At 40.7% G+C, this 27028-nt stretch overlaps 1 protein-coding gene and 1 long non-coding RNA gene across 16 annotated transcripts in view; one reads left to right on the top strand and one right to left on the bottom strand.

Moving 5' to 3' along the window:
- UMAD1 (UBAP1-MVB12-associated (UMA) domain containing 1) overlaps window positions 1-19270 on the top strand; it is a 183610-nt gene extending 164340 nt beyond the window's left edge. For 10 of the 15 annotated variants that reach the window (XM_065587019.1, XM_065587018.1, XM_065587023.1 and 7 more), the window contains one exon: window positions 17606-19270. In XM_065587019.1, the coding sequence (XP_065443091.1) occupies window positions 17606-17863 (258 nt within the window). In that variant the 3' untranslated portion in view covers window positions 17864-19270. Of the gene's footprint in view, window positions 1-14216; window positions 14344-17605 lie in introns of those variants that run through there. The other 5 variants (XR_010599145.1, XR_010599143.1, XR_010599146.1 and 2 more) reach the window with 2 other exon arrangements.
- Window positions 19271-20592: 1322 nt separating this feature from the next.
- The window catches only part of LOC101944751 (uncharacterized), a 31999-nt gene continuing 25563 nt past the window's right edge, over window positions 20593-27028 (bottom strand). Inside the window, exons 2-6 of the long non-coding RNA XR_508153.4 lie at window positions 26870-26954; window positions 26673-26771; window positions 23979-24253; window positions 22334-22541; window positions 20593-21487 (exon numbers count right to left, since the gene is read on the bottom strand). This is a non-coding gene — a long non-coding RNA (uncharacterized LOC101944751). The remainder of the gene's footprint in view (window positions 21488-22333; window positions 22542-23978; window positions 24254-26672; window positions 26772-26869; window positions 26955-27028) is intronic.

A 27028-nucleotide genomic window follows, 5' to 3' on the forward strand; every position in this document is an offset into this window, starting at 1 on the left:
AAAAACACCTAGATGCCTAACTCTCATTGATTTCAAAAAGTTTAATTTTCCTTTTGTCATATTCCAAAATGGCTGAAATGCTTGATCAAACATCCAAAATATTCATCTTCGGACAGAAATCAAGCTTAGAAAATTTCAGCCCTAAAGCTTAGTTCTGGAAGGTTATGAGCAAATGAAAACTGAGAGCTATGAAGAAAATGTGTGAGAAATCTGAACTACAGTGAGTTACAACAATGCCTTCAAATATTGCAAGAATGTAGGGTCATATGCTTTGCTCAGAAATAATAACTGGCAGTTTTCTTAATGCTTTTCACTTAAGCAAATATTTTGTATGTCTTGAATTGGAAAAAGTAGTAGCCTCAAGTTAGGGGGGTTAATCTCTTAAAGCTAATCAATAAAGGAATCTATAACTCCAGTCCCTAGGTGGTACTTGCGAGTTGTCTCTGTTCAATACTAGTTCATGTGACATAGCCTTAATCTCTAAGGAGTATCTTTGTGGTACCCTTAAAGTATAGCCTTTTATGATTGAGGTTTGAAGGAGCTCAAATAATCAAATTTCAGAAGTATCTAAGCTTGCAACCAACAGATGTCATGACAGCTCTATACCCTTGTATTTTGGATTTAAAACTGCTAAATGAAATCCTAGTTTAAAACATTTGGAAAAGCATCTCTCTATTCATGTATCCTCTTCAGAGAACTATTTAGTCATTTCCAGACTGATTAGAAGTATTGTTAGGAAAATGGCGTTATAGTAGGTAATCTTCTTTTCTAATAGAAAAAATATCTAAAGAAGGTCTGGAAAATGGTGGTTTTTCTGATATAACCATAAGATAACTAAGCTGCTTTTTCCTCCTTTTTGTCCTTTCTGAACATATTTAGTTTCTCCTTGGACACTTATTTTGATTCATAGTTCATAGCCTAGAGATGATTGTTCACTAAATATCTCTTGAAGAAGCCTTTCATTGATTCAAAGGAGTCAACATAGTCTGTAAATCACTCCAAGCTTATAAGCACTTTTGAAAAGTCCAAGACAATTTTTCTGTTTCCTCTAACTTTATCTTTGTTCTTGATAGACATATTGGTAATATTTGTAATATCTCTGTGACTGTCTGTGTAATGAGAAATTTCTGATAGTCACATTCCACAGTGAGAGACCAAAATGGTGGTGGTTCATTAGTTTATAATTTGCTATCTAGATTAGGTCATTCAGGAGAAATTTAGTTCTTTTCTTGAAACCATAGCCTGAACTAGAGGTTAGACGTTGACTTTCCACGTGGTGCAGTTGCTAATGGTTTTTTTTTTTCTTCCCCCCTTCCCCTCCACCCCTATCTTAAATCATTTTAACAAAAAGATTTTCCTCTTACATCTGTATTGTGAAATTGTTTTTAGTTACATAGTTCTTTTCTCAAATAATCACCCTACTTTTTCTGTACAGTCCAAATATAGGACTTTTTACTGTCCAGTGGAATGAAGGTGAGAATGCTGGATACATCACTCTTTAGCTCTCCTTTCCAATAACTGGACATAGAACAGATTTACCGCTTCAAAGGCGGCTTTCTGCTTTTCCTGCCACAACAGTTAGTGCTATGTTGTAGCTTCAGCACAGATTAGGAAGTGGGGTGGAGGTATAAAAGAATAGATTGAAAGGATCGGTGAAACGCCAGTTATTCCAAGTGGACAGATCTGCTCTCTTGTGGTTTCACCTTCCTAAAAGCCACTTTGCATAGGCTATTGGTTGGAACAATGCGGTTTTAAGTAAGCACCATTTTTTTTTTTTTTTGATGCACAGTTATTCTCTTGAACAGATATAGCCACTGGATGACAATATATCACACTTGGATGCTGTTGATAAATTCACCAATAAAATCCAATAGAAAATTCTGTTCTTCTGGTGCTTGTTCATGTCAATTCCAGTCAGGTGTGAGTGTGCGTGCATGCACGGCAGCCGGAAGATTTTTCCCATAGCAGCATCCGTCAGGGCAGCCTGGGCGCCCCCTGGTGTCGTGCATTCATGGCACTCAATATAGAAGCCTGCCGACCCCACCACACCCTCAGTTCCTTCTTACCACCAGTAACAGTTAGCTGGAACATCCCATAGCTCTTGCTTTAGCAAGGGCCTTATCTGTGTCATTTGTTTATAGTTCTTTTGTAGTTAGTAGTAGTTTACAGTTAGTTTAGAGTGCGTTGAGGTTTCCCCGCCGACTCCCCGGAGCCATGGTATGCCGCGGTCGCTGGGTTTCAAAAAGTGTGAGGTCTGCGCCAAGCACATGTCAAAAAGTGACCCACACACTGCATGTTTAAGCTGCCTGGGTGAGGATCACCAAAAGGATTGTTGCAGAATCTGCCACAGGTTTCGCCTCAGAACTTTGAAAGAGAGGAAGCAGTGGCTCAAAGTTCTGCTCACCGACAGCGGCGCCGACAGCGCCACCTACAGCCCCAGCATGGGTGTCTTCTGTCCCGGCACCGAGGGGCATGGCACTGTCCGGGTTGTCACCAGCCCGGGATCCTGACAATTCGCGGTACCCTTTGGGTGCCGACGGAAGGGAACAATCACCCTTTTCAGGGGCTGTTTCCTCGCTAGATGAGGCTATAGCCTCAGCCCTGGAGGACAACAGGGTGTTGCAGCAGTTGCTGTGGCGAGTTGCCCAGGGCTTGGGTATTCAGGCAGAGGAAGTAGTGGAGAACGCGGATCCCATGGTGGATATCCTCGCCCCCTCCAGAGCTGCACGCACTGCCCTGCCTCTTATCAAGACCGTATCGGACATGACCAAAACTTTATGGCAGACCCCATCTTCGTTGTCCCCCACAGCTAAGCACAATGAAAGGTGCTATTTTGTGCCAGAGATGGCATCTGTACTCGCACCCGCCGCCTGATTCCCTTGTCGTGGACACTGCCAATCAGTGCGAGTGGCAAGGCTACCAGGGACCCTCCCCTAAGAACAGGGAGGCGAAAAGACTCGACCTTTTTGGGAGGAAGGTCTGTTCTACGGGCGGGTTGCAGCTTCGCATTTCAAATCAGCAGGCCATTGTCGGCCTTGGTCAAGGAGGGTAAGCTCATCTTCCGAGCTTCCCTGCAGGCTGTGCTGGACGGAGCTGATGCAGCCATGAGGGTGGTGGCTATGAGAAGAGGCTCCTGGTCTCCCTTACAAGGTCCAACAGACAATACAGGACCTTCCCTTTGAGGGTGTGACTCTGTTTTCCGAAAAGATGAATAAAAGGCTTCACAGCCTGAAGGACTCAAAAGCCACCCTCAAGTACTTGAGCCTTCACACCGCCGCTACGCAGCGGAAACACTTCAGGTCACAACTTTCGCTGCGGTTCTACCAACAGAACCAACAGGACGATTCCAGGAGGAGGAATAGGAACTGCAGGACAAGGCCACACTTGTCCTCAGGTAAGGGCTCTGGCCAATCCAAGCCACTTCGCACCCGAAACAGGCCTTTTGAAGGTGCGATCGAGGACGGTATATCAATACAAGGACTGGATCCCCCTGCCTTACCTTTTTGTCCCGACTATCCCCTTTCTACTCTGCGTGGTTCCACATCACATTGGACCGTTGGGTGCTCTGCACAGTAGAGAGGGGATATTCCATCCAATTCTGTGCCCCCACCTTCCCTTCCCCATCCCTCTTCAGGGACCCCTCTCACAAGCAACTCCTTGTACAGGAGGTGCACTTGCTCCTATCGATAGGGGCAGTGGAAGAGTTTCCTCAGGAGCAGAAGGGCAAGGGCTTCTATTCCCGGTGTTTCCTAATACTGAAAGCCAAAGGCTGGCTCAGGCTCAGGCTCATCCTAGACCTGCGGGAGCTCAACAAGTTCATGAAGAAACTCAAGTTCTGCATGGTCTCTTTGGCCTCCGTCATCCCTTCCTTGGATCCAGGGTACTGGTATGCCGCCCTCAATTTGAAGGACACATATTTTCATATTGCAATCATTCCGTCCCACAGAAGGAACTTCAGGTTTGTGGTGAACAACCACTATCAGTTCAGTCCTTCCATTCGACCTGTCAGCGACACTTCGAGTGTTCACCAAGTGCATGGCAGTCGTGGCTGCATTCCTGCACAGGCAGCAGGTACAGGTGTTCCCATACCTCCATGACATGCTCATCAAGTGCCGTACCAGGGCTCAAGTGGAGGCACAGGTTGACTTCATAAGAACGATGTTCGACAAACTGGGCCTTCTCCTGAATGTGGGGAAATCTACGCTGCCCCAGTTCAGCGAATAGAATTTATTGGGGCGGTGCTGGACTCTACACAGGCCAGGGCATATCTCCCGGAAGCATGACATCATTTGATGTCTCAGGCAGTTCCCCACCACCACAGCATGGAATTGCCTGAAACTTCTAGGATACATGGCCACTTGTACCTATGTGCTGCAGCATGCCAGACTCAGACTTCTACCTCTTCAGTCGTGGATAGCATTGGTGTATCAGCCAGTTCAGGACAGCATGGACAGGATCGTGACCCAGCCTCGCCAGGTCCTCAACTCCCTCTGGTGGTGGCTTGACCCTCATGTAGTATGTACAGAGGTCCCCTTCACCAGTCCTCAGCTGTCTCTCTCACTAGTGACAGATGCGTCAGCACTGGGCTGGGGAGCACATCTGGGAGATCTCAGGACTCAAGGCCTCAGGTCTCGGGCAGAGTTCACTCTCCACATTAATGTCAGGGAGCTGAGATTGGTGCTCCTGACATGCCAGACTTTCCAAACCCACATATCAGGGAAATGTATGTCAGTAATGACAGACAACACCACGGCAGTGTTCTATATTAACAAACAGGAGGGTGCACGCTCCACTCTCCTGTGCCAGGAAGTCCTCATGTTTTGGGACTTCTGCAACAGGAAGTGTCAGCAGTTTTGCTCGTTCCTGAATCACAACCCTGGCTCCATCATGGACGCGTTCCTCCTCCCATGGGGAGGCCATTTCCTATACGTGTTTCCACCTATTCCGCTCATTCACAAGGTACTGCTCAAAATACAAAGGGAGCAAGCCTCCGTGATATTGATAGCTCCAGCCTGACCTCGCCAGCACTGGTACACATCGCTCCTGGAAATGTCCATGGAAGCCCCAGCCACCTTGCCATTCTTCCTGGACTTATTGACCCAGGATCATGGTTGTCTCCACCACCTGGACCTCAAGTCGCTACACCTCACGGGATGGAAGCTCAATGGCTGAACCTGACGGAGCTTTCCTGTTTGGACCTGGTCAGACAAGTCCTTGGCAGTAGAAAGCCCTCCACCAGGGCTACCTACCTGGCCAAGTGGAAGAGATTCTCAATCTGGTCGACGCAACATGGTTCATTACCCGCCCTCGCCTCTATACTGCATATATTGGACGATCTTTTCCACCTCAAACAGCAAGGGCTATCCATGTCATCAGTAAGGGTTTACTTGGCTGCTACCTCGGCCTTCCATCCAGGTGCTGAGAGCAAGTCGGTCTTTGCCAACCCTATGGTCAGCTGTTTCTTAAAAGGTCTTGACAGGCTATACCAGCAAGTCCAACAGCTGGTCCCAGCCTGGGACCTCAATCTGGTTCTTTCCAGACTGATAGGACTGCCCTTTGAACCACTGGCAACATGCTCCCTCTCTCTTACAAGGTGGCATTTCTGGTACTGATAACCTCAGCCAGGAGGGTATCCAAGTTCAAGGCCCTAACATCAGAGCCTCCTTACACCATGTTATATAAGGACAAGGTTCAGCTCAAGCCACATCCAGCTTTCCTCCCGAAGGTTGTTTCCCAATTTCACATCAACCAGGACATCTTCCTCCGTGTGTTCTATCCTAAGCCGCACTCAGGTGGCAGGGAGCAGAGGCTTCACTCATTGGATGTCCGCAGAGCGCTGGCCTTCCATATTAAGAGAACGAAACCATTCCAAAAGTCCATTCAGCTGTGTGTGGCCATGGCAGACAGGATGAAGGGTCTTCCAGTCTCCTCCCAATGAATTTCGTTGTGGATCACGTCCTGCATCCGGGAGTGCTACCTCCTGGCAGGGGTGCCTGTCCCTCTGCTCATGGCGCACTCCACCAGGGCTCAGGCTTCTCCAGCTGCATTCCTGGTGCAGGTTCCCACTCGGGAAATATGCACAGTGGCGACATGGTCCTCCATACATACTTTCACTGCACATTATGCAATTACCCAGCAGGCCAGAGACGATGCGGCCTTCGGTAAAGCAGTGCTCCAATCAGTGGACATCTCTGACCCCGCCTCCAGAACTGAGGCTTGGGAGTCACTTGATTGGAATTGACATGAACAAACACTCGAAGAAGAAAAAAGGGTTACTCACCTTCTTGTAACTGTTGTACTTCAAGATATGTTGTTCATGTCCATTCCAATACCCAAAGCATAATAATACCAAAAGAAAGACTTGGGATGTGCTCCTGCCTAATGCATCCCCAAATTTTTCATCTCTGAAGGAAAGAGTGAAACATACATTCCCATCTGTTTATAACCAACCAGACTTAAGTCTGCCAAAAAGAGACATAACTATCTCCACTTTATTCACACATCTCTACATTTTCCATAATAGTTCTTGTCCATTTGTATTATAGATCCGTGGTCTCCAAAGTGGGGGTGCGCAAAAGGATCCTTGGAGGTGCGCGGCAGGAGGAACTTTTGTTTGTTTGTTTGTTTTTGCTTTGGCAGTTTGGGCAGGAGTCTGAGCGGCTATTTTTTTTTTTTCTTCAGCAATTCGGGCTGGAGTCTGAGTTTTTATAGGCGGCAGGGGGTGCGGATCAGGTGACAGGCTTGTCTGTTTTTCTAAATAGGGAGTCCCCAATTATGTAGACCTGCCTCTTCCTCGTGTTCATGCAATTCTCTGGCCTTCCCTCTTCTGTTCTTTCTGGCTGCATGTCATCTTGTCTTCTGTTCTCACTTGCAATCTTGTGTGAGTCATCCTCTATCTTCCGGCAGTTCCAAAGTCTACCTATCTCCATTGTCTCTTCCCTCTTCTTGTAGGACTCACTACTTTTCTCTTCTTCCTTTCCCTGCCTCTCCTTCATTTGGAACTCAGCAAACTTATTCCTCAGCTCTATTTCTTCTTCACTAGCAGGTCTTTTCCTCTGCCTTGTTCTTATAGACACATGCTTCCATAGACCACTTTCTTCATCCAGCAGTCTTACCCTCACAGTTTTCTTATCCAGAATGCATCTGCAAGTCTTGGGTTTTCCCTTCAGTTGCCCCTCTCCTTTCCTCCATCTGCTCAAATCCTCTTATAAATTCAGCCATAGTTTCTAGCTGCATCTCCATACCTCAGATTTTCTCTTCCATCAGTTCTGGCAGGTGGCACTTCATTTGGATGACACACTTGTCAGGTACACTTTCTAGAATAATGTACACTCCACAGCTTCCACAATCCAGTCATCTTAAGTGTTTGTTCCATTTTTCGGGTCACTACTACTGCTGTCTCTGTGGCTGTCATAGCTTTCCCTCCCTAAACTCCTGACATGAAAAAACACACACGTACATCCTCCCCCAAACACCCCTGACAAAATCCTGTTTACTGGCAGAAAACAGGCCAGTGACATTGACCACAAACATTATTTCCTCTAAACAGTTATGAAAGGATAAAGCACCTGGTTTTGACGGTATTGCAGCAGAATTGTTAGAGTGGAGGTCCAGATTTAGTTCACTGTTTTCATAGCATTGTCTTAAGTTTGAGAAACCAGTCACATTCCAGAAGATTGGAAAAAGGGCTGCATCATCCTTTTTTTAAGGAGAGCATAGGTGAATGATGCTGCTGTCTGTCCCAAGGAAGGTGTTTATGCTCATACTACTGAACCAAGTAAAATACTGTCTCAGCCCAAAAATGAGAGCTAACCAGTGTGGTTTCTGCACAGGTCACTTACAGAATGTTATTGAAAAACTATTAGAGCAGCAAAAGGAGGAAGGTAACATTGCATTTATGGACTTCATGGTCGCTTTTTACTCAGTGCATCAATCAGCACTGTGGATACTGCTACCCCTGGTATGGGGTGCCGGAGGACTTAATGTGCCTAGTGGAGGAAATGTTCCATGGTACATTTAGGTGTGTGCGCGTGTAGCAGGATGGACCCTGCACCTGCCTCCATCCCAGAAACTGTCACGTGTGCTTTAGGCCCTCTCCTCTGGAGCTGAGAGGAGCAGAGGTCTTTTCTTCCCTGAGGCCTCTGCTAGACTGGGCTCAGCTAGCCCTGTTACTCTCCCCTTTGGCACTTCCTTCCTGTGTACAAAGAGGGAATAGGCATATGATCAATCAAACATTCTTCAAATAAGAGGAATTGTGGCTTAGGTGGGTCAAGAGATTTGGGTTCTATTTCCACTGGGCAACAAAATAGCAGATGAAATTCAATACTGATAAATGCAAAGTAATGCGCATTGGAAAACATAATCCCAACTAAACTACTATTTTGTTGCCCAGTTACCCAGTTTTGTGAGATCTTTGTAACTCTTTGAAGTCTGCTTTGGACTTAACTATTTTGAGTAATTTTGTATTGTGTGCAAACTTTGCCAGCTCAGCGTTTTTCAGGTCATTTATGAATGTGTTGAATAGCACAGGTCCCAATAGAGATCCCTGGGGGACCCAGATATTTATCTCTGTCCACAGTGAAAGCTGACCTTTTATTCCTACCCTTTGTCTCCTATCTTTTAGCCACTTACTGATCCATGAGAGGATCTTCCCCCCCCATAATTGTTTACTTTTCTTACAAGCCTTTGGTGAGGGACCTTGTCAAAGGTTTTCTGAAAGTCCAAGTGCACTGTATCAATTGGATCACTCTCATCCATATGCTTGTTGACACCCTCAGAGAATTCTAATAGATTGGCGAGGCATTGTTTCCCTTTACAAAAGCCCTGTTGACTCTTCCCCAACATATCATGTTCATCTATGTGTCTGATAATTCTGTTCTTTACTGTAGTTTCAACCAGTTTGCCTGGTACTGAAGTTAGGCACTCTGGTCTGTAATTGCCAGGATTGCTTTTGGAGCCTTAAAAAAAAAAAAAAAAATTGATAGGACATTAGTCATCCTCCAGTCATCTGGTACAGAGCCTGATTTAAGGGATCGGTTACATACCACAGTTAATAGTTCAGCAATTTCATATTTGAGTTCCTTCAGAACTCCTGGGCAAATACCATCAGGTCCTGGTGACTTATTACTGTTTAATTTATCAATTTGTTTCAAAACCTCCTCTAATGACACCTCAGTCTGGGACAGTTCCTCAGATTTGTCACCTAAAAGGAATGGCTCAGATGTGGCAAACTCCCTCACATCCTCTTCAGTGAAGACCAATGCAAAGAATTAATTTAGCTTCTCCACAATGGCCTTGTCTTCCTTGAGTGCTCCTTTTGCATCTCAATCATCAAGTGGCCCCACTGATTGTTTAGCAAGCTTCCTGCTTCTGATCTACTTTAAAAAATGTTGCTGTTAGTTTTTGTGTCTTTTGCTAGTTGCTCTTCAAATTCTTTTTTGGCCTGCCTAATTATACTTTTACATTTGACTTGCCAGAGTTTATGTTCCCTTCTATTTTCCTCAGTAGGATTTGACTTCCAATTTTTAAAAGGTGACTTTTTGTTTCTAACCACCTCTTTTACTCTGTTGTTTAGCCATGTTGGCATCTCTTTGGTCCTCTTACTTTTTTTGTTTGTTTGTATAATTTGAGCTTGCATTATGATGTTTTTTAAAAGTTTCCATGCAGCTTGTAGGCATTTCACTCTTGTGACTGTTCCTTTTAATTTCCATTTAACTATCTTCCTCATTTTTTAAATGAAATGCTACTGTGGTGGGTTTCTCTGGTTTACCTCCTATTTTCCTCCCCACTCCCAAGGATGTTAAATTTAATTACATTATGGTTGCTATTACTGAGCAGTTCAGCTATATTCACCTCTTCGACCAGATTCTGTGCGCCATTTAGGACTAAATCAAGAATGATCTCTCCCCTTGTGGGTTTCATGATTAGTTGCTCTAAGAAGCAGTTGTTAATGGTGTCTAGAAATTTTATCTCTGCATTCCATCCTGAGTTGACATGTTCCCAGTCAATATCAGGATAGTTTAAATCCCCCATTATTATTGGGTTTTCTAATTTGTAGCCGCTGTAATCTCCCTGAACATTTCACAGTAACTGTCATTATCCTCTCGTGCAGATGCATCTGCAGAAATGAGGTTCTTACCCATGAAAGCTTATGCTCCCAATACTTCTGTTAGTCTTAAAGGTGCCACAGGACCCTCTGTTGCTTTTTACAGATTCAGACTAACACGGCTACCCCTCTGATACTTGTCATTATCCTGATCAGGTGGGCAGTAGTATAGTCCTACAGCTCTACTCTTATTATTCAAGTATGGAATGTCTATCCATAGAGATTCTGTGGTAGGTACTGTTTGTTTCATGTAAGATTTATATTTGACTCTATTCTTTCTTTAACATATAGTCCTGCTCCCTCACCAACATGACCTACTCTGTCATTCCTTTATATTTGGTACTCTGGTATTAGTGTCCCATTGACTATTGTCATTCAACCAAGTTTCTATGATACCTATTATATCAATATCATCATTTAACACTAGGCATTCAAGGTTCACCCATCTTAGTATTTAGACTTCTTGCATTTGTATACAAGCACTTATTACATTTGTCAATATTTAGTTGTCTGCCTGCATGTGATGTAGTTAAATGGGACTCTTGTTCGTTTGACTGTTTCTCTTCAGTTCCTGCCCTGTACTTTATCAGCTTCTGTCCTCTTCTCTTTACTAGGTTATATTCCCTTTAATAAACCCTTCCCTAAGGAATGTGTCTGTCCGAACTGTGTGCTGCTCTGCACAATCTGCTTTCCCCCAGCTCTTAGTTTAAAAACTCCTCTACCACCTTTTTAATTTTCATCTGGTTCTGTTTTGGTTTAGGAGGAGCCCCTCCTTCCTCTAGAGGTTCCCTAGTTCCTAACAAACCTAAATTCCTCCTCTGAACACAGTCGTCTCATCTATGCGTTGACACTGCAGTTCTGCCTGTGGAACTAGGGTGGCCAGATGTCCCAATTTTATAGGGACAGTCCTGATTTTTGGGTCTTTTTTTTTTTTTTAATATATATATATATATATATATATATTTATAATATATATAAATATAGGCTCCTATTACCCCCCCACCCCCATCCCGATTTTTCACACTTGCTGTTTGTTCACCCTATGTGGAACTGAAAGCATTTCAGAGAATGCTATCATGGAGGTTCTGGACTTTCATCTCTTACCTCGCCGCCTAAATTTGGTCTTCAGGGCCTCTCTCCTATCTTTCTGTATGTCATTGGCAACTGGCTCTTCCTCAGCCCTACACATAAGTCCGTCTAGATGTCTTGAGAGGTCTGCAACCTTTGCTCCCATTTGGCAATTCATTATGCGGTTCTTCCAGTCATCACAAACCCAACTATCTGTATTTCTAACAATCAAATCCCCCATTGCTATTACCTGTCTCTTAGAATCATAGAATATCAGGGTTGGAAGGGACCTCAGGAGACCATCTAGTCCAATCCCCTGCTCAAAGCAGGACCAATCCCCAGACAGATTTTTGCCCCAGATCCCTAAATGACCCCCTCAAGGATTGAACTCACAACCCTGGGTTTAGCAGGCCAATGCTCAAACCACTGAGCTATCCCTCCCTGCCCTCCGTAATAACAAGAGTCCCGTCCCCTAGAGAGGTATCCTTAATGTGAGAGGATACCATGATAGCATCTGGAAGGAGGATCCCAACTCTGGGACTGTTTCCTTCTGCTCCAGTTTGACGAAAACCATTGCAAAACTCCCCTGTTTGCTGCTCCTGTTCACTAACTCATGATGGCTAAACATTTTCCATACCTGTATACTGTGTATCTCTTCTTTCCTGTCCAAATGCCATCTATTTTATGCCTTTTGATGTTGAAAAAAATATGTTGGCTCACTGATGAAGAAAAGGCCCCATTTATGTGAGTTAATTCTGTGTAACCATTTCCTCCTGTAAATTCATTTGATGAAACGTAAATTGTTTGATATTCTGAATGCATTTAATTTATATTGTTTTAGTAGGATGATGTGCCACAGTATGGCAGTGTTTTCTTTAGGAAATGTCCAGAGAATATACTTCGAAATGCATTGTATTTCAGAAATTGTGTAAACTGGATAAACAAATTAGAAGTTTAAATAGAAACCAGTGTGACTCATGTGGGATATCAAATTCTTCAGATTTGCTGCTGTAAATAATGTGGTTGAAGGATACATGCATGAAAACAAAAGCCATTTTATAACCTCAACTTTGATTGTATACTACAGTTTTGTAATGATATGCATATTGTAACCGGCTTGGTGATTTTAACAAACTGAAAAAGTGCTCTGTTAGAGAGTCCAGTTCTCTTTGTTGTGCTGCTGTAGTTGGCATAAAATCTGGGTTTGAGGGCATTATCCTAGGTGTTACTGTTATTTGTCCAGAGTCTGAGAGAGAGAGAGAGAGGGAGGAATGTATTTAATGTTAAAGGACACTGTCAAGGTTCTGGGGCATAAAAATGTTCCTAGCTTTATAATAGTTGTATGTGGCAGATCTTACCTAAGCTCTCTTGCATGCATTCTGATGCAACTTCTTTACTGCAAAGGACCATGATTACATGTACTGGGTACCCCAGACAATATAGGAAAAAAACATTTCTGAAATTGTGAACTATTCAGAGCTGAGAGTTGTTTTCCTTATATGTGTGTACAGTATGTAGTACATAGATGGGAACTATCATAAAACAAATGATGATGAAGAATGGAGTTGCATTTTATACCAGATACCTGGATGTATTCGACAGTACTGAAGGGGTTAAAAAGTGCAAACGTGGGGTTGGATTTTCCAGTTGACTAAGTTCGCTTTGTGCTGCTTACACAATGTAAAGTGAATTTACCCTTGTTTGAGAAATCCCCTGGGGACTTCCCCCTTTGTAGGGATTACTTTCAACTAGTGTAAAGCTGGCAGTGGTGGCTTTATCATTCGTTGCCACCACCTTCTACACTGGAGCTGGCATAAGGAGAAGACATGTTGCGGGGGAGAACCAGGCTCCATTCTCCATCTGATTCTCTGCTGGCAGAAGGCGTCATACCAGCAGCACAATGTAAAGAATCCCCCCTGCAGGTTTAAGTGATGCCAGGACCCAGCAGAGTGGAATCAGGGAACAGTGACCAGGTCTCTGTAAGCCCCCCTTTATCCATGGCACCTGACCTTAGCTTAGGTGTTGCAGAGAATTGATCCCCCTGAGACATTTATTTCTCCACAACAGCAGGGGGTGGGAATTCTTTCAGCAAATTAGTGTATTGTGTGACTCTCTCTAAACAAACCAATGAATGTGAACATCTTAAAATAGTAAAAACACATACTTGTTTTCACTGAGGAGACTGTGTTCCAGTGGTACGTGCACTGTTCCCATCTCTGGCGTTGGCTCGCATTGTGACATTGGACAAACCACTTTACACCTTTCTGAGCCTCAATTTACCCATAGAACTTGAGGCTGTCTCTCCACGGCATTGTTGAAACCAGGGATCAGATTATTCCAGTAACAGGTTTGATGTCCCAGTATTTTTTCTTTCAGCTCCTATCTTTCACATGCTGCTTTGCTCCCAGCTATTCAGAGCTATTCTTGCAATTCTGTTTTTATAAGTTAAATAGCATGCATATCTATGTAATACAGAAATACTTGACAAGGTGGATTTGGTGAATGACAATTGTGGGGATTGAGAGTATGGTGAAAATGGGGTTTAAGAGTAAAATACTGCCAATTTATTTTCTTCTTAGTCCAGCCACTGGTTGAAGTAAATTAGCAGCCCTTCTTTATTTTTTTTTAAATCTTGCACTAACATTTCCAGTGCTATCAATTTGCACCTTTCACAGGCATGACATTTATTACATGGAAGAAGAGGGAATATGTAACTGTCTTTCTGTGTACCACATGCCTGTATTTTTCATCTTAGTTTAAACTAATTTCGGCACATAATGTGCTAATTTGCATTGTAAATTGAATTCATCCACTTTGTGGGCCAATTAGGATGTAAACAGGTGTTCTTAAAAGTGTAGTCTTCCAAACAAACGTAGGAGTCTAGGGATTTCTGATTATCATCTAGGCCATAGGATCAGGACAGCAAATGAGGGCTCATTTTTCCCTAGAAAGGTGAGGAAAAAAATGTTATATGAAGACCCCTTATAACCAAACTCTTACAATACCACCTTTTCCTAACCTCCATTTACTGTCTCTGACTCAGATCTGTGCTTGCCAGCATGAGGCTGATGTAATGCAAGCAGATACCAGCACCTCTAAAGAAGCCCAAATAGGACAGTTATCTGGAGAGATAAAGTGACTGTGATGCTTGTGCAGGGTACAGTTTAAAGGTAAACATGCCTTTTTATTTAGAAGTTAGAAATTAAAGGCACATATACCTCGTCTTTTATTGCTTCTTTTCTAAATGAAACTGAATTGTTAAACTAGTGTGCTTCCTTCTGATAATCAAAGTTCTCAGAAAAGAAAGTGTCTATATAGGCAGGATAGTTTTATTTCAGTATGAATTCTTTTATCGTGCAGAGCTTGAAAATCCACTTTCTTGTTTGCTCTCGGCAAGTAGGAAGCTTTCCCAATGAGATGAACTGCTGTATAATCTAAGATTCCTTTTATAAAAATTTTTTTGCTGGCCTTGATAGTTGCAAAGATAATGGAATGGAGTATAAACCAGTGCAAGAACGTCTTACTGAGCTTGCAGATATACAGCTCCATTGTCTCAGCTGTTCCTTGCAGCTTTGGAAACCTTCAGCAGAGTTAAAATTGAACATATTCTTTTATTAATTTTCATTGCTGTCACTTAGATCCCAGAGGCAAAAGAAAGAAACTGACCAGGACCCTGTCTGTTTCATTCTGCTAATCCTTTTCAAAACTAGGAGCAACAGCACAAGCAAGTACTGGAGCTACTCACAAGAATGCAGAACCCGAAAAGGGAGTCTGGGGATGGGATGAAGAATAAAAGAAACACATCCATTGTAGCATCTAGAAAGCAGAGGGGAGAGCTGAGTAGCAGACACACACCCATATTGCAACAGCCAAGGGGCTGGGTGAGAGTGGGTTAGACTAGCAGAAACCCAACCATAGGCATATTCTGTTGACTGGAGGCTCTAGAATGAGAGATGAGAAGAGAGAAAGAGAATATTCCTTCTTTTCAAGGAGATAGGGCCTTCAGCTTTGACACCAGAGGCTGGTATGAAAGAGGGAGACCACAACCTAAGTTCAAAGGTAGCCACCTAGAGTGAATCCCAGCAGCTAAGTGAAAGGTTCTCTTTTCACCTGGGCATTGCCTATGGACAGTGGAATGCCATCTTTTGTATCTATTTTGGCTACTAAGTTTGTTCATCTGGATATTAGATATCTCATAAAATTTCCAAACCCAAGGTGAGTGTTCATATATATTCCGTGATTGTGGATTTTGTGCAGTAAATCTTAAGTTTTAAATGTCTAGCCTTTATCATTGTAAAGAAAGCCTTCCAAATGCAAACCAAATGTAAGTGATGGAGAACTTCCTTCCTTATTCTGAAACAGTAGTTCTGAGAGGTCAGCATTTCCTTATTAATCTCAGCAGTGTGATGACTCTGAAACCTAATGAATTGTAAATGTTAATGTTAACTCTTTCACTGCTGATCATTTTAGTAGACAGTTATCTAGTGTGAGAATTACTAGATGAGAATCATCTATTTGCTATCAGATTGCTTTCAAGATATCTCCAGTCCTGCCCACAAGGGGAAAATGTCACCCCTCCCCATCCTCTTGCCAAAAGACTCAACTGCCTCTTATAATTTCCCTGGAACCAAAAGCCGGAACTATCCCCTGCCAAGCAGCCACAACCCTTAGCTTCTCCACAAGAACTATAGTTATGTGCAGAAATCTAGCATTGCTCATCTTAGCTTTGACTCCCTTTAAAGTTAATGGGAGTCATTCATCTTAAAAACTTGTCCAACTGTTTGAAAATTTATGTTCACGCTGATCATATAACTTTACATTCCTTCCTTAGTAATAAAAATATTCTTTAGGTTTTTCTATATTTGCATTTACTTGTATATGAGAGTGGTTTAAAGGAATAAACACGGGGCTGGGAATCGAATTTGAGCTCTGTTCTATGCCCTTCTATCACTAACTGGATTTGAACAAGTCACTTAACATCTCTGTGTGTTTTCCCTTCTATAGAATGGAGATACAGTAATCACTTACCTCGCGGAGATGTTGTGAATTATTAACAAATGTTTGTACAGTGCTTTAAAGATATAAATAGCAATATAATATTTACCTCCTGTAGAGTATTTTTCATCCATAGATCTCAAAGTGCTTTCCAAAGGAAGGAGGGTGTAGTGTCTCTGTTTTAAATATGGCAAAACTATAGGATAGAGCAGTGGTTCTCAAACTTTTTTTTTCCGCAGATCACTTGAAAATTGCTGAGGGTCTCAGCAGACCACTTAATGATCTTTCCAAATGTTGTTTGTACTGTTAGCTAACTATTGTAAAGCGCCATGTAAAAAAAGCTTAATAATAATGTGTGTTTGTTCTACATATAAAAGCACACAACTCATGTTTTAATATCAGTAGTCTTACCTTTCTAATGTGATGGATGCGCTCTCTCTCCCCCACCACGGCAGCCCCCGAAATGGGGCTGGGAAGGAGGGGTGAGGGTCTCTCCCTCTCTCCCCCACCGTGGCAGCCCCCGAGCTGGGGCTGAGAGGAAGGCTGTTTCTCCCCGGCAGCCCCAGCCCTGGAGCTGGGGAAAGTCGCCTCTTTCTCAGGCTGCCGCAGCCCTGCACATCCTAAATTCCCCCCACTCCCTCTTCTCACCCCACTTCCCCCTCCCACCAACCCCCTATTCCCCTCAAGGCCACCACCTCACCTTACGTGTGCTGCTTCTCCAGGGTCCAGGCACCTAATTAGTGGAGCCACGCCAGCGCAGCTCCACTAATTAGGTGGGTGCCCCCTCATTCTCTCATGTGTGGCCACCCAGGTGCGCACTTTAGAGGGAACTATCTGCAGACCACCTGAAAGGAGTGGTCTGTGGACCATAGTTTGAGATAGAGATTGTGATTTATCCAAGGTGTTACAACAGGTCAGGACTCAAGTCTCCCCTAATCCAGTACCCTATCTAATGGACCATATAATTTATTTAATCTGCATAGCAGGATTTTGAAGTAAACTGCCCAGATTTTTCTTTTTATCAGTACTTGCTCAAGAATCTATGATGGTCACATTGTGCAAAAACTGTTAGTGCATGTAACAAGAAAAACAAACAATCACTTTATGTGGTCATTACAGGCACACCCAACCAGTTGGGCAATTTCCGTTTTAAATTAGTCTACATTGGTATATTTGTCAGTGTTCACAATTGTATAGTAGGATTATGTGGCCAGAAAAACTGCCATTATTCATTCAGAAAAATCCATTGTTAATACAGCCTTGGCTAAAGGAAGCTTGACTCAAGGAATTGCCATGGTAGGCATTAAGAATTCAATTTGTAGTCTACCCCAACCAAACCACTACTGCATATTATAAGTAGGTCATCATGTTTTCAAGTGTAAAGCTTAAACTTCGTAATTTGTAGTGTCTAAATTATTGTTCCTTTGTTTTCTTTAGCCAAATACAGAAAAACATTCACATTTGACTGTAGTGGGTGCTGAGGAGGGAAATGAGACAAGTCAACATTTGGAAAGCAATCATTTCATGTCAGAATTCCTCAGTGATGTACCCTTCACCCTAGCACCCCATGTGTTAGCAGTACAGGACACCTCTAATGGCCTTCCAGACCAATTGCTCTCCGACAACATCAATGATGATTTATCAAGATTTTGGTATGATTTTACACTTGAAAATTCAGTGCTTTGTGACTTGTAATATGTCTTTATCTTTCTGTCCCTTTGAATGTGCACTGTGACAACTTGAAGATAATTACACAAATATTTTGTTTTGTAACTTAACTGCTTAAATGTTTTTGTGGTATGCCATTTATATAACACATGCATAAAAACTAAAATAATTAAAATCTCATACTGTTTTATTCCTTAACATAGCATCTTACATTACACTTAAGTAACTTTTCAGAAATACTGAATTTGTTCCTAAAATAGTCAAGCAGAACTATTAGTTTTGTTTAATCCTGAGTAAGAGATCCATCTGTTAATGCATTAATTGGTGACTGTCAATAAGTGGACTGTAAATGCACACATTTCATTATTCTTACCTGTCATGTCATAGACTTCTGCCGCATTTGATATTTTACTCTGATGCCACAAATGCAAAGCCTGTTGTGCATATTTCTTTTTAGACTGTCTTTGCTTTTTCCAGGGATGGAAATGAATGCTGATTGTAAATGAAGTCATGCTATTTTGCACTGTAATAAGCAACTGATGCTCCAGTCTCCAAATGCTGCTTTTTAAACTTCTGAAGAAAGTTTACAGGTTTAACTTTGTTAGTATGATTGAGTAGATTTTACCATACACAAAACATAAAGCTAGTCAGCTTCTCTTTTTTTCCAGTAGACCTTGCTGTTCATCTTACCACGTCACTTTGGTCTCTCTTTCTCAAGGGTTTTCTCTCTAACTGCCCTGTTTTTTCTCATTGCCACATGTGTTCCTGGTTTATGCATAGATCAGTTTTTCCTTTTTAACCTTTGTGCCCCCGAAAGAAAGAAATCTCAGGATATGTACTTTTAATGGTCATACCCTTGTTTTTTTAATTGTGGCCCAAAGATACAGATGGCAGTGTTTAACTACTACAAAACATTAAATTGTTCCATACCCAACTAAATACCTAAAAATTCATTTCAAGCCTTGAATATGCATATTTTATTATAGCTAAAACCTAACTAAATTGCTGTTGCCCAATGAACTGCTCACTGAAGTCTTTTGTAGTGTGTGTAAATAATTCTCTGTGCCATATGCAAGATTAAATTTGTTTTGACTATCAGGAAAAAATATATTTACTGTGCCAACTGTAAGTGGGTATTTTCATAAGAAATGTGTGACATGGGATATTTAAAAACATACATACAGGTTTTCACATTGGTGTGCTTTTAAGATGTTTGGGATAATAAATACCACAAACGATAGAGAAGCTATGTTGTAATTACATTTTGGTTTGTTAAAATGATCATATTTTCTCCGATTTTTTTTCTGGAAACCTATGCATTTCATTAGTTTGTTTGCAGTCTGTATCTGTTAAGTTTATAAATATGCTTTGAGCTACTTGTTTTCAGGGAAAGTATCTATATTGCACTTAAATAAAAGCTGTGGTTAAATAATATATTAACATGGTGGGTCTTTCTTTTTAAACATATAAGAGAATGCCATTATTATCTAATCCTTACATACATAGTACATTACAGTCAGGATTATCCCAACAACAGGGGGAATACTGAATAAGTTTGGATAACCAAGAGAATTTTCAGTGTCACTAATAAATATCAGGGGTATGATCTTTTTTTTTTTTTTTTTTTTTTTTTTTTTTTTACAGAATGGAGTTTCACATACGGGACATTATGAATAATCTAGTTTATACTATATTTTCTGTGTTGTGCCCATAGATTCCAGTGGCACATCTGGCACTGATGACACTGTATTCTGAGGTTACCTTTTGTGATCCAAGAAGTGCTAAGATTTCACAGAGAGGGAAAATAGATTTTTAATAAGTTGGTTAGAACTTATTTCTGTGCTGAATTCCTTGGCTAGTGGGGACGTTAATTAAGTTCTGGTTTTCAGTGCTAAACTCAATTCTCATGTTTCTTTTGCATTTAACCTTTAAACTTTTACCTATCTTGAAAATGGCATATTCCTGTTCATATTGTTTTTCATCCCATAACTGATATTTGTCCTCAACTCAGCCATTCCAAGAGCAGAATTGCAAAACAGAGATGAGTATCCAACAAACCGATAGAACTGGTTCTTTCCACATTAGTAGACTTGTAAATACACTTTCTCCACTCTCCTATAAGATATTTTATTAAATTAAAACATTCCTCACTAGAATCCTGCTCTCAAATGCTCACAGACCAATATGCCTCTATATGCATAGGAAAAGAGCAGATGAGCACAGGATGGGAAAGTACACAACCATGACATGAAATACAGCTAGTAGGTCAAACATTTCACCTACAGCCATAACAGTATCTCTTTGGAAGGGTAAAATTTACATACAACAAACCTGCTAGCAATATTCCTCATTACCCTCTCTCTAAAAAGCCTAGGGGCTCAAATCCCTCTCTTGCTTGACATCATCCATAAAAAGTGTATACAGAATCCTAATGGTATCCAGACAGTCAAAGTAAATTTTCCCACTGGGAGATGGAAAATACACCCCCAAAAAATCTATTAGGAAATAATTCGATTTATGTGCATTAGCTCCTGAGCACTTGCCCACTACTAACATGATGACGACATTACATCATTAGAAAATTAAATGCTTTAGAATGTAGCTGTTTCCATTCAAACCTTAGACTGAAGAGAGTGATACATATTTATGTATGTGTTTAATGACCATACGTGTTAAATGGTTAGTAGACGGATGTATATACATTGGAATACATTTATATTTGTCACTGGTTTGTTAATGTAACAAATACCAAACTGTTTTATACAGTGTGGCTTGAATATTTATTTGGCCATAAATGAAGAAATGTAATTTAAAGCAGCATACAAAAATAATCATTTTAATAATTTCTAAGCAGAGAGAGTTAATATTAACATATTTTAAGTGTCATAAGGTATCATAGTTGCTCTATTACACATTCAATATACAAAATTCTGGGACAATTCAATTTATGTGTATTATGTATCTGAGCCGATTTTTGATAGCTTTGAAGTTTTTCATTTACAGTACCAATAATCTCTCAAGAGAAATTGAGTTGTCATCTCAAAAGCTAATGTTTATAGACATTTAGGGTCTGATCCTGTTTCACTGGAGAAAATGGAAGCTTTTCCATTGACCTCAGTAGGTGCAGTAACAGGCCTTTATTTTTTAATAAACAGTTTACCCAGACAGTCCCTTTTGTTTTTTTTCAGGGGAGGCTTTGAGTGTAATCTATGGTTAACAAAACCTCATTTTGCAAGGGATATCCTCTATAATGTGTGATGGCTTCCTTATGAATATTTTGTTATAAATCAAACTTAACAAAACATCTTTTATTTCGTCTGAAAAAGATGTGACTAAGACTTCGGAAAGGCCTAATTTTAAAATGTAGGGAAAAAGAGCGAAGTCCACATGTTCAGTGGTAAATCATAGAATAATTGCATCCAGAACAGCCCGACAGCAGGCTGATCATGAACCAGCCCCTACAAACAGCTCTTTAGCGACAAGCAAAACCAGAAATGGAACTAGATAATAGGGTGTACAAGAGATCTGCCAAGGAGACAGCCACAGACACAGTTGCTGCTATTTCCTGGAAAGTACAATCTGAAGCTTGACATCTCAGTGCTGCCGTTTCCAAGTTTACCCTTTGTGTGACTACAGGTGTAGGCTTTGGTCCTGGAACAAATATAAAAGGAAGAAGGCAAAGAGCATATTCAAGAGTGTAATTACTAGTGTTTCAAACTGATATACAATTTATATATAGTTTATTTTTTAACTTCATGGATAACATGCAAATTGATGAACAAAATGTAAATTCTTAAGAGCTACAAGGTTTTTATCCAGGAGGACAGCGCTGTTTGCACAAAAGACTAGAATGTATATCAGAGAAACAACTTTTTGTGAATTAAACGTCTGACAATCCTGCTTTGGGTTTTCTCTTCTCTCTACACCTAGTATGGGGAAGAATCAGACCTGAAACTATGGGGATATATAAGCCCTTTCCTTCATAGGAAGCTACAGATTGTTCCACCCATTCAACAGCAACATAACAATTCCAAATTCCCAGGGTTTTTTTGGATGGGGAACAGTTCCTGCCTGCACCCCCACTCGAGCATTGCCAGAGATAGTGTTGTTACATTAACAAGGTAGCAAAATTAAAAGTATAACTTTAAGTTCTTAAGATATTGACCAAACTATTAAAGAGGAACTTCCCCCTTCATAAACCATTTCAAAGGAAGGTTCTTCTAGCATGCTTTAGCAGGGAAGAAGGCTTAACAGGGCTAAGCAAAGGACTACAAAAAGCAAAGCATGTTCAATGCCTCTCCATTTCTGTATCTATCCTAGGTCCTTAGGCTGAACATTCTGAAGCTACATGTGGCGACTTTGTATAAACTACTAGAATTAGGCAGACAGGGTCTGATTTACTATTATCAATATATAAAAAGATTCCTTGAAGTGGCAGAGTTTGTCTTCTTCCCTATTTCCCCAATATTTCCACCATTAATCTTGCATGTTCCTTACCTGGTGATTAAGTCTGGTAATTATCCTCTTCCTTTGAATCACCTCGGAAGAATTTCAGAATTGGGGACCTTGTCAGTGAGCCACAACTCAGCATCTTTCACAATGACACAGTCTCCTTCAGGCCTGAGAGCTATCCCAGCCTTAATTCCCCAAAAAGATCCATTTGCACAGACCCCACATTACTGTTTTGCCTTTCTTTTGTCTGGATCTAAAACAACGTAAAGAAGAAAGATGTGAACTTTATGGGGAAGCAAATATGCATATTTAAAGGGAAGCACATTCTCTGTTCAGATTCCCTTTGTACTGCCAGTCAGTTATAGGGAAGATGTTTCTAAATTATTGATATTCAAGATTAAGATGTGTATTTCAGAAGCAGACAAGGTCAGAGGCAAATCTGGTCCTCCAGGAATTACAATTCATTCAACCAGGTCCCTGGCTATTTCTGGGGCAGAGAGATCTCATGAAATCTTTGTCGGTATTTGCAAGGCTGCTCTTCTGCTCACACTTATGTTAGGCTAAAGGCAAAGCAACATTTTCATTCTTCTACACTTTCATGTCTGACGGTCTTCCTGAAGAAGCAGTGAGATCCAAAGCACTACCAAATAGATGATGCCCTCTCTGGATGCAACTTTTGATAGAAGAACTCTGCAATGGGCAGTGCCTTCAGTAGTTTAATTTCTTATCCAGATTTACTCTACCAAAAACAACTGGTTTGCTCTGAATTTCCCTCTCCTTTAGAGCCTCACTAATTCTTAAATCCTTCAGTAGGAGTGTCTGAAAATTCTAATTTCTTTTCTCCTACTGCCATATCTGAGAATCTACCCCACCTTAGTTATGGGTTCTGGGATATCCTTAGATATATTTGTTTTTTTTCCATTCACTCACTTTCAGGATATTAAAATGTTGTTTGGTTCTTTACAAATAGTTATGAATTAATTCATGTTTAACAGTTAAGTGTTGTTACAGCTTTGAGAGCAATGCTGTCTGAAGCTTCTTATGAAAGGACAAGGCTTTCTCCTGCACCTCTTGTTCTGTCCTTTAACTGCACGGGAAAGGAGGATGCACAGTGGGAGTGTCAGAAGATAGGAGAAACGAAATTAACAAATGAGACACAATTTTCCTTGCATATCATTTTGCTGTAGAAGACATAACTAACCAAAACTGAAACGTACAAATGAAATTAAGTGCAGTTGGACAGAACGTGGCATATGGGAGGTTAAAGTCAGAAAATAATTGGGGCATTTGTCCCCGCCTCATTCTGTGAACAAGATCTTGAAGGCTTTTTCAAAGAGAAAATTAGCAGTATCAGCTATAGCCTCCCTTCTATCATCCTCCTGTTCATTATACCAAAACTGCTGTTGCCACATTTTCTGTCTAGACCTTCAGGACAGGGACAGATTCTTTATGTATTTGCACCGTACCTAACACAAAGAGCTCCTGATCCTGGCTAGGGCCTTTTGGCAGTACTGTAATGTAAATAATAGAGTCATGGAGTTAACATTTAATTGATTGCATACATCCTGTCAACAGAGTTTCTGGTTATTTTGTTTTTATCTTTAGCCCTCTCTGTTGCAGGCCTGTGGTCTGAATGCTTTCAACAAACCAAAACATGAAGGTAAATATTCTAATAAGGTTTACTACTTACCTGTCAGTATGAAGGAGTAGCTCAAAGATAGTTAGATTTTCCTTAACCATGGTACATAGTAGACACAAATCTGACAGATTCTTTCAGAGAAGCAAAGGCTTATGGGCAGCCCAGAACTGTTTTTTTTTTTTTATAATAAACAAGCAGTTGTGAAGATTTCAGTGTGTAACCTAGCTTATGTGAAGAAGTTGGAAAGACCTTTCCTAGTTCTACAACAAAATGCAGCATCTGGTGGTGTCGGTGGAAGTTGTGATAGCCCCAGAACAAGGCAGTAGCTGTAGTGCAGAGAAAACAGAGGGTTTAGTTCAGCCAGCCAGCCAGTTCAATTCAGTTTTATCTTTGTTGCAGAGATAAAATAAACTCTTGAGATCAAAGATCTTACTTGCAAGGATGTCCTGTTAAGTCAGTTGACACATATACATCAGTATTAAGACGTAAAGGAAACTGCTTATAAGTAAGCAACAAATATATGAACCTCAGTAATTAACATCTCACATGCAACCATTTGTAGAAATCATTACACATTCAGTGCATCCATTCAAACTCAAATATTTATATAGCAGTTTGTAAAGGTCAGTTCTGGGCATTCATCTAAATCCACTGGAAAAGAATTCTAAAAAAGATGAGGTACAGCATTCAAAGAATCTTAGGCTCATGAAGGATGGCATTTAGATAGTCTAGACAGTGCAAGCAAACAGGCCTCCAGAAGTGGTATGGAAAATATTTTATTTAAAGAGACAGGTGTCTTATTCAAATTAAAGAATTGTATAAGGTCCATAAAGTAGACCTAAGGACATGTACTAGGATCCTGGTAAGAGACTGTTACCCATCCAATTATTATTTCTGCTGGACTAGCTATTGCATGATCACTTTAGCAAGAATATGGTCCTTTCCCTCAAGCAAGTTGCACAATATGTGATGCTTCTGGATTGTGCCATACTTTCCTTCCTTTCAACTGCCATTATGAGCTACGAATGTATCAGCATAAATTGTTCTTCTCACCCAAAAATTTGGGACAGTTTTGGTTGCACCACTAACTTTTTAGATAGACTTGCTGGCTAAGTGGTATTGTGGATCTTCTATTGTTACTTGTTTTGCTTTTTGTCTCTTCCATAATGTCAAAATATAGTTCGCTCTTGTTCGATCTTACCTTCCGTTAAATTAATGTTGCTTAATGTTAAACTACGTATGGCCTCCTTTTAAATGGTAGTGTGGAGTAGATTTAAATATCTACTATAAAAAGGAAAGCCAGATTTTTAATACACTATGGCATTTTACTCTGATGTAATTTTACGGAATCATTTATCGATATTATGTCAGATTCTGATGTTACTAGTGTAATTTAGACTAGAATCTGGCTTACGGTATTAGCTCTGTATCTGTATTATTTAACTTTAATGTTCTGGGAGGGGGGGAAATAGTGGCAACAGATGTGGCATTAAGGAAGGAATTTAAGATACCTTCCTAGATTTCGTGTTTCTGGAATTAGAATAACTGGGAGAAAAATCCTCACTCTTCACTATAGGCATTTCTGTATTTTATTTTATGTTGCATGTACTGTGCAATAGATGCATCCATTCTTCCCCACAGATAAAGTAAACGAAGTAACCGATTTCTGGAAACTAAGTGATTTAAAAAGTTGTGATCACCTTTTTTTCCCTTCAATGCGAGAATAATAGATGCTACTGTTGGTTAGTAAAATTGCCATTTTGAGTAAAGACCTTAAAATGCTTTATACCACTAAAAAGTAATAATAGACCTATGAATTTCAACAAAAATAGTCCCAATTTTAAAATGAAAGTAAGTTTTAAATCTTTATTATGTTTATATACATGATTAAAATATTATGTTAGATGAGCAAAGGTGATCAATGAGCTTTTTTAATTAAAAGAATATCTAGTGAAACTATCTCTACCCTCGTTAAATTTATCACCACAATAACTTAATCTGACTAGAAATTTCCCTAGCTGTTAATTTGTACATACCTAAGAGCAACTCTAGGAATAAAACATTTGCTTACCCAAAATTGTCTTTTGGCTCTAAATTATTTCCATTCACACTTACGAATTACGTTTGAAAGAGCTGTCATGGTTTGGACAAATTGACAGTCTACCTCCCCAAAGAACAAGAAAATGAAGGCAATGCTGAAAAATATCTTCTTTGAAGCATCATTTGCAACAGATATATCCCTGAACTTTGAAGTTAGTGACTTATTCACTGGTCTCCAAACTACTAGCCCACGGTGTTTGAGAGACCATTCAAAACTGATATCTGGGCAAGAAACCCTATAAGACTACCACAGCGATCTGGATCAATGTTTGAATCATGAGACCATACAAGGTGAAAGTAGCAGCTCCACACAACATCGTCACAACTCATTAAACTGGGGGAGCTGAAACATTATTGGCAGCAATGTCAAATGATCTGCATGAAAACAAATGGAAGGCAGCAACTTGACTTTCTGTCCACATGTCTGAGACACTATAAAGTAGGTATCCTGTGGATTGAGCATCTGTCAGGAGAGTCAAGTATGTGGTAGCTCCGTAATCCCTTGGCTTCTTCTGCTCTGTTATTATTGTACATAACTATTGAGCCTATCCTTTTCTGAGCCAGAAATGTCCTTTACTGTTGTGAACATCTCATTGTTAGGATGATGGGACATTAAGAGAACAGAGAGGAGAGAACATTTTTTACCTGAGAATTTCCTTGCTTAGACCCTTCATGTCCTAGAATCAGATTCCCACAGAAGATTATTTCTGAATAGTTGCAGAATTAATGTCCAGGTCTTCAGGCCTGTTATTGATAATGAAAGGCCCTGTTAAAAATGGAAATTAGTTTACTTTTATTTATAATTAAATATTTTGATAACAAGAAGTTTAAGTATTTTGTACCCCTGAAAACTACAATTCTGGGAAAGCATGGTGGGATGATCTTCTGCCCTCCATATGATAAAAGGCCTGGTCTGTTGCCAGCCACCTAGAAGAGAGGAGAAAATCAGTCAAACACTGTTCCAAGAAAATAAATTCTCAGGTAAAACAGATTTTCCATTC

The sequence above is a fragment of the Chrysemys picta genome, chromosome 2 (assembly GCF_011386835.1).
Source record: "Chrysemys picta bellii isolate R12L10 chromosome 2, ASM1138683v2, whole genome shotgun sequence".
NCBI classification, from domain to species: Eukaryota; Metazoa; Chordata; order Testudines; family Emydidae; genus Chrysemys; species Chrysemys picta.